Source organism: Durio zibethinus, chromosome 16 (genome assembly GCF_047325235.1).
Source record: "Durio zibethinus cultivar Kanyao isolate XHJ-2024 chromosome 16, ASM4732523v1, whole genome shotgun sequence".
In the NCBI taxonomy this organism is placed as follows: Eukaryota; Viridiplantae; Streptophyta; class Magnoliopsida; order Malvales; family Malvaceae; genus Durio; species Durio zibethinus.
Window position 1 is genome coordinate 4,971,868 of NC_143177.1, and position 8,914 is coordinate 4,980,781.

The 8,914-nt window shown below is 27.9% G+C and overlaps 1 protein-coding gene and 1 non-coding gene across 2 annotated transcripts; both read right to left on the minus strand.

Moving 5' to 3' along the window:
* Window positions 1-3,542: 3,542 nt before the first annotated feature.
* Window positions 3,543-5,086, minus strand: LOC111291227 (uncharacterized). The gene has a single exon (XM_022882867.2). It carries the CDS (start codon window positions 4,818-4,820, stop codon window positions 3,660-3,662), a length of 1,161 nt encoding a protein of 386 aa, XP_022738602.1. The 5' UTR covers window positions 4,821-5,086; the 3' UTR covers window positions 3,543-3,659.
* A 2,363-nt stretch (window positions 5,087-7,449) lies between these two features.
* LOC149514233 (small nucleolar RNA R71) lies at window positions 7,450-7,556 on the minus strand. The gene has a single exon (XR_016328863.1). It is a non-coding gene; the product is annotated as a small nucleolar RNA R71 (small nucleolar RNA).
* Window positions 7,557-8,914: the final 1,358 nt, after the last annotated feature.

Below are 8,914 nucleotides of genomic sequence, written 5' to 3' on the forward strand. Positions count from 1 at the left end.
ATTTGTTTAATTTAATCAAACCAAATACGAATCGAACGCAAACATTTTATCATTTAAATAATTCGAACTAAAATGAATAGAATAATTTTCTTATAAAAAACGAACTTAATCCGAACATCTTTAAAAATAAATGAACATACTATAAATATATATTAATTTTTTCATATTTGATTTGTGTGCAGCCGTACTTAGATGACAATGGATAAAATAATAACGCTATATGAAATAAATAAGTATTATATTTTGGTTGGTTCAATCGGTTAAAGTTCATTTTTTTCAACGAAGAGCTTTTGGATTTGAGTCTTGTCGGTGACCATTTATTAAGATTATCTTGAATGCACGACTTACAGCTACCTGTCTTAGACTGTCGGTACAACACATTTTACCTTGAACTGAAAGATTAAATAACCTATCTACCTCCGAATTTTTCTTACCAAAAAATAAATAAATATTATGTTATTCACTTTAAATATTTGTATATATATTACTATTAATAGCTTTTTTAAATTATTATTTTGATATGATCTTTTAGTCCAATAATTTTGTACAAATTAAATATATTATAAATTATATAATATACCAACTTTGATTTAGCATCCAAAATGATAAATTTTCATTTTCATTGGTAACCATTTTTAATATTCAAATGCATATTTTAGCAATAATTTTAATTTCATATTTACAGCACCAATTTCACTCTACAGTAACTACAGCAACCGGGATCCAAACATTAATGGAAAGCAAAAAAATAAAAATCAACTGATCAGGAATGAAACAACTACTTTCCACCTAAGCCAAGCGTTACAATTTGGCTAGGTCCCGAGGGAAGCTTACCAAAATTTTGGATCTGATTGTTCAGTAGAATACGATTTTTAGGAAATAATTTTTGTATTTTTTATATTTATATGATAAAATTTTGATTGGTTAATAAAAAATAACTTACTAATAAATAGAAAATGATATATTTTTTTTAAATTGACTTTTCTTTTCTTAAAAAATTTTTTTTTTAAAAAAACCTATCTACGAGTATAATTATTTACAAAGCTCGTGAATATAATTCAACTAAAATAGGATCTTAAACATTTTTTTAAAGTTTGGGCTTAATTTGATTTGACACAAATCATTATTTTATTAATAAAAATTATTTTATCTAATTTTAATTAAAAAATTAATATTAAAAGTCATATAATATTTTAATTTTTAATATTTCTATATTAATTTTTAATATTTTCATATTTTTAATCAAGCTGATTTTCGAATATGATTGTTTAAATTCATATTTAATTTGACCTTATCTGAAATAATATTATATTAATAAAAAGTAATTTTTAATATTTTAATTCTAAATATTTGCATTTTGAATATTATTAAACATAAATATTTTTATTTTTCAATAATAAATATTATTTTATTATAATTTTAATAATAAATAATAAATTTTTATATAGTAAATAAATTTTTAATTATTTTAATAATTAATAGTTTAATTTAATAATATTATTTTAATAATATGACTATCTTTAATATTTTTAATTGAAAATATATTATTTTTATATTTTATTGACAAATGTATTTATATTACTATTTCAATAATAAATATAAATAAATAATACATTTGTTATAATTTAATAATAAATATTTTCAATATAAAATATAAGTATTTTAATAGTAAATATTTTTAATGTTTAGATAATAATAATAAATTTAAAATATTAGTATGTTAATAGAAATAATATTTCAAGAAAAATAATGCTACTTTAAATATTTTAAAATATTAATATAAATAATAAGTTATTAATTTAATATTAAAGATTATTTAATAAAATAAATAATAATTTTAATAATAAATAATTTTAATATTTTAATAATTATGTTAATAATATTTCAATGAAAACCACTTCATTGGTAGCCTAATTATGGTTATTGTAAGTTTATTATGTTTAAGAATAATATTAACTATTTTATACACTCAAAAACTATTTTATTTAGATAAAATCTTATAATTTATATTATTATGGAAGTAATTTGTAACTTTTATAAGACTATTTTTTGTGTAAAAAAAATATAAACTATTTTTATTGTATTTTAAGTTTGTATGATCTTGTTATAATGATTTTATTGGTTGTATTTTTAATTATTAATTGTTATTTTTATATTTATGACATTTATTATTATGATTATGGATAAATGTAAAAATATTATTTTGATGTAAATACTGATTTTCATAAAAGCATCCAAACACCATTAAATATTTTTTACAAAATCATCCCAATAACAGAAAATATCAAATTTTTCCAAAAAAAAAAAAGTACTTTTCAGAAATTGCTTTGAAGAAGTCATTTTCAGTTAAACTAATGGAGCTTTTGTGTTGAATAATTCCCCGCAAATAAGATGCTCAATCAAGATATAAACAACTGACAGAAGCGAACTCTATCTATATGCTATGAATTTTTTGCGAAGCTTACCAGTTTCTTTGTGTCAAACTTGTTTTAAAAGAAAAAAAAAATCATCAAATCAAGCTAGTAATTCGTCTAATTGTAGTGTAAGTGATTGGTAATTCATGTAATTCATATACAAAAGTAAATTAGTTTTAATTCTAGAATTGACTCTTGGGTCTCAACTCTCAATCACAACTTGCAGTCGAGGAGAAACAGATAAGGAAATTAAAAGCACTTGCTTCTTGAGTTGAGTCCTATGTCAACGAAAAGTTGTGGTGCAGTGAAAAGGATGCAATGCAAGGTTCTTGTCTTGACATAAATTGAGATTTTATCGTACAAAACACAAGACGAATAAGAGTTAGTATACCTAAAGCTACAGGATTTTACATTAATATCTGCAAATATCAAATTTTAATGAACGGGATTAGTATGATCATACTAATAGCTACCAACTGAACATAAACTTTCTGTTAAAAATTACATTCCCAGACACATAAACTAAAAACATAAAAAGGAAAAGAACAGATGCAAAACGTGAAACCTATGGAACTAAACAAACTTCTGCAAAGAGTTTGAGACAAAAGAAATGCCGGTTGACAACACCACAACACAACAATTTAAATGATAAAATCATTCTAGGTTTGACAAGTTTTATATGATTTTATGTTTCAGGTGGCAGAGAAACTTAACCCAGAAATGACAGCCGAGATAGAAGCAAATCTTCCCTCTAATCCATTTCTCAACCATCCAGCTAATGGAACAGGATTTAATTACAAATGAACTCCAGAATAATGTGACCTTATCAGCTGATAAAACACCTCAAAAGAAATAAACAATTACCAACGTTTTAGTTGACGACCACCATCAAAAACCAAAAAAGTTTTTTTTCCAGAAACCTTAAATCTATATTGTGTTGTTAGGATTGTGATCTTAAACTACCTTTTACTACTGCGTTATAATATAATTTTGGGACAAACAATCAGATCTCAACTGATGAGTCCAAATGAAGTATGTATCGACTTTACCTCTTTAGGAGAAGAAATTGTTTCAAGAAGAGAATTAAGCATTAAGAACATCAGACAATCCTTGTATGGGCAATTGAACTTGCTTCAAAAGATGTATACATTCATTCATTTGCAATTTTGCTTCAAACTTACACGACAAAACATAATCCACACATAAATAAAAATCAAATATCAAAAACCAAAACAATAAGTCCAACTATTCCACATTTTTGGACATCCGGCGTTTCTCAACACAATCATCAGAGCCAACAACACTTCTCCTCTTCTTTCTCCTCAACTTGTCACACAAAAATACCTTCTCCAGCCGCTCCACCCTTCGAGACAATGCACTCAACAACCTATTCTGCATTTCGTTTCTCTCAAGCAACACAGTCATCAATCCCATTATTTTCTCATTATCCTCCATCATCCTCCCTAACAACTCCTTACTCCTTTTATTCTCCCCACAATCTTCCTTGTTATTTTTATTCCCTTCCTTCTCATCATCAGCATCCAGCGCCGCTTCCTCTTCTTCAACTAAATTCTCAAGATTCGCAGAATCGACTTGACTCTTGCTCTCCATACTCTCCTCATCCTCCTGATTTGCAACAACTTGTTTATTTGATTCAACAGTTTCCTGCTTTTGCAGAATCACTTTTGATTCATTCAAATTAGGCACAAATTCAGCATCGTTGGTTATTTCATCATGATTTTGCGACTCTAACGTTTGATTGCAATTATCAGCAGAATCGGTAATACCTTGACTTTGATCAATTGCTTCAGTATCGTTGGTTATTTCATAATCATTTTGCGACTCTAACGTTTGATTGCAATTATCAGCAGAATCAGCAATACCTTGACTTTGATCAATTGCTTCAGCATCGTTGGAATCTATTGATTGGTCTCCGGAAACAACGGCGTCAACCAGTTCTTGTAACGCAATAGCCTTTTTAATGACAGATTTCCTGCAATCCCTAACCCCAGAATCCACTCCTCTAACTGAATCCAACTTAAGAAGCAAGCCCATCAGCATCTCGTTCACTTTCAATCTCTCCTTTGAATCATTTCGAATCAAATCGACAGTTTCTTTCTTCGAAACACTACGCTCGATGTCATTCACTTCCTCCCTTATTGCCTTGATCCTCTTCATGTTTTTTCTCACTAGGAATCCCCTAAACACCTTCTGGATCTTGATAACTGAGTCGGATGTGCCCCGCTCCGACCCGACGAAGCGGACGGGGATCGACACCACCTTGGGATTCAAAGGCTGAGGCGGCATGGCTTTGGGTTTGAGCTGGACCGGTATCCCTCTCAGGCTTTGCTCGTAACAAGGGCGAGACGAGGCATTCCAGGGATTTCCGAAAAGAGGAAAGTCCATTAGTCGCCTTTTGATGATATCGACAGAGAATTTCTTGACAGCTTTTCTTCTGACAAAAGTAAATTTGAGATGTTTTTGTATTTTCCAGATTGATGAAACAATGAAGCATTGGCCATGGGGATATTATACGGGTACTTGGGGACTTCTGGATCCAGGGTTCCAGAAGGAGAAGGTGGATCTGGAAGTTGCAAGAAGATTCTGGAGAAGATGTATCCAGGTTTTTTTCTATTTGCCCGCGTGTCTTGGTTGAATGGGTTAGAATTAGGCTTATGACTTTGACTTTTGATGATATATCATTTTATAGACATGTTAATTACGTGCGTTAGATTAAACTTGGGTCAAATCAATTTAATTTGAGTTGTTTTTTATCTTAAAAAATTAAATTAATCTTGAATTTGATCATTTTGATTTTAAGTTATTTTGAATTCAAATTATTTGAGTTTGGATTATTTTAAGTTTGAGTATTTTTTATTTAGGATAATTTCAGATTCAAGTTATTTTGCTTTTAGTATTTTAAGTATTCGAATTATTTGAATTCAAATTATTTAAATTCAAATCATTCGAGTTCAAGATATTTAAGATTCAATTTGTTAATTTTTATAATTAAATTAGATTAAATTTAAATAAATTAATTGATTTAGTTTGAATTAAGTTTTATTATAACTTTGACAAATAATAAAAAGTAAAAATAAATAATATTTTAAAAATAAATATTATAGTTTGTATACTTTAAATTAAAGTTAATTTTTATATAAATGAAAAAAAGTGATTTTATCATATTTAGACAAATTTAAACATGATATGATAATATGACACTATATCAACATAAGAAAAATCGTATAAGTTTTAGAAAAAAGTTGATAACACTAAAATATGTAAAGATTTACAATTTTTTATGCAAAAAATTTAAAATTTGTTTGAATTTGGTACCTTTAATGTTTGTTTTCCTAATCTTTAGGCATATATGCTTGGGACTTGAATTTCATGTAAAAGTTCATACAAGATTACGACAAGCTTAATCTTTGTAATATTCGACTATGCAAGAATCATTTTTAGCCGAATCCAACTTGAACTAGGTTTTTTAAATTCACTTGATGTAAGGAATCTTAGTGGTAATCAAACTCCTACAAGTATTTGATATTTGAAGACTTATATTTAAGAAAGGATTCTTTAATGCATTCGGCCCAAAAGAGTTTTAATTGCATAATGACTCTTTGATCACCATTGAAAGACTTATATTTGAAAAAGACTTTTGCAAGATTTATACTTAAAAGTTTGGATGAAAAGTAACTTTATAGCTTTGAACATCTAAGATTAGCTGAACCTATTAATATAAATAAAGAGGTTCATTTTTGTATTTGACACATCTCTCATTACATCTCATATCCCATTCTACACATATTTTCTTTTTTTTTTCTTTAGTATTTTAGGTTTATTTTAAGGTTTTTTTGTATTAGGCTAAGGTGACAAATTTTGGCCATTACAAAACTCTTGTTTTCTTAAATTTTTTTTCTTTAATACAAGCATTCTTTTGGTTTCAAGATCTATTTCTTTTTAAAACTCTTTTACATTCTTTCAGTTTTTCAAGTTCTTTTATACTTTATAAGTTTTGGTCAAAATCTTTCTTTCATATAAGCTTTTGATTTAATGGAATCTTGTTTCAAATCTTTATTTTATGCAATACTTATTTTTGGCCAAACTTTCAATTTTCTCAAAGCATTTTTTTATTTCAAATTCTTGTTATATTCAACCTTAATCTAAGATTACTAGTGACAGTTGGATATTGAGATCTTGGCATATATTATTCTTTTTCTTTTTTTTCAATTACAATAAGATCAAATCTTTCATTAGTTTAGATATAAGCTTGTGGTAATTGTCAATCTTGGTACTTGAATCCACCTAACAATTAAATTCAACAATCTTTATGAGAATGATACTCTACTCACTTACTCAATTACTTGATTATGATATATGCACTTACAGGCATTATAAAAAATAACAATAAAGTTTTTAGCAATGTTGCCAAATATTATAGCGGTATTCAATTCAATATCAATAGGGATTTTTTACTTTCTTGTAATCTAAACATTTAATTTTATTTTTTTAAACTGTTTTGATATTTTCTTTGTTTATATTCTCGATCTAAAAGTGTTGATCTAACTCCATTTGACGTTTGAAAAGAGATTGATATTGGCATTTGAGAATAGATCAAACAACACCAGCTACACCAATTCAAATGGTAATGCAAACAACGAAGGTTATTGAACATTGATGGACTATGTTGTCCCTAATGCTGATGGATTTCAACCATCCATAAAAAGGCCAACCCTACAAGCAAACAACTTTAAAATAAAGCCTTTTATTATCTAATTGGTCTAAACTTCTGTACAGTCTGGAGGGTTATTAAGCAATGATCTAAATCTCTACTTATCTAATTTTCTTGAATTATGTGATACTTTTTAAATACAATAGTGTTTCAAATGATGCTATTAGACAAAAACTTTTTCTTTTTTCTCTCAAGGACAAGGTAAATAGTTGGTTGTCTTTTTTACCATCTAGATTGATCACAACTTGGAATGATTTGGTGCAAAAGTTCCTTACTAAGTTCTTTCCACCTGCCAAGATAATCAAGTTAAGGAACAAAATAACTACTTTTATGCAATTTAGTGGTGAGAATCTTTATGATGCATGGAAGAGATTCAAAGAGCTATTACGCAAGTGTTAACATTATTGTCTCTCTCAATGGTTACAAATTCATATCTTTTACAATGACCTCACCATCTATGAGAGTTACTCTTGGTTCAGCTATTGAAGGAACAATTATGAGTAAGACTGTTGAGGAAACACATGAGTTAATCGAAGAGATAATGACCAACAACTATTAATGAGGCATGGAACGTAAGGTACATGAGAAAACTGTTGGTATGTATGAACTTGATGCTTTTACTTTCATTAATTCAAAACTAGCCAATTTAACCAAAAACATTAAAGCCTTAGAAACCATCCCAAACCACTCTTGTTCATGTTATACATAACCCTTTTGTCTCTTATGAAAATTGTGATAAATCTTATACTATTGAAAAATGTCAATTTATGAAAAAAATAGTCCAATATGCCCAATAGTCCAAGCCTGCTTACAACCCAAATAGCAATACTTATAACCCAGGTTGGAGAAACCACTCTAAATTTTCTTGGAACCAACCCAACCACCAAGCCACTAACCAAAACACCAATTTCCATCCAAACCTGCCCCAAGAAAAGAAAAACAAGTTTTAAAGATATTTTGACCCAATTGATGCAAGCCAATAATGTAACCATTCAAAGCTAAGCTGATGACTCTATAGAATATAGTTATTTACAGTGTTTAAATGATTAATTTTTTCTTGGCTCTTAGCTAAAAACTGATATTTTTACTTCTAATGAGCTTAATTTTCTATTTTGTAGAAAATTTTGAATGAAAGAGTGAATCTTGCAAAATCTTGATAATTTTTTATCAATCTTGGATGATTCTTAATGCATTAGAATGAATCTTGCAACGTTCTTGATAAGTTCTTGGTTATTCTTGAATTGCTTGAAAATCTTGAAGTGAAAAGATGTTCAAGATTAATTTTGTCGAATTTAAGAAGTTAATCTTGATGAAAAATAGAGAAAATTTATGCAAGAATCAAGCTAGGCATGTTTGGTCATAAAGAATAGTAGAATTGTAATTTCAAGTGAATGCATTGTGTAGGAGCACATGCATAGGATTACTAATGGATGACATGGTAACAAGTTTTCTTATTGGTTAAGAAAAATGATTTGGATGTTATGTGGCATGATGAGGTGGCAATTATGTTTATATGGGAATAGACTAAGTAACCCTTGATTTTTCCTATTTGGATTTGGATTTCCTATTCTTAGTAAGATTGTATTCCTATTTCTATTTAGAGTAGAATTTGAATGAGTTATAAAATGAGTATTCATAGTGAGGCAAAGCAAGAATTCTTATTGAAGGAAAACTTTAAATTTTCTTCAAGAATGAAGGGCATGTCGTGGGAATCAAAAGAAGTTTAAGATTATGCAAAGTTGAAGTCTTTCTTGAAGGTTAATACACT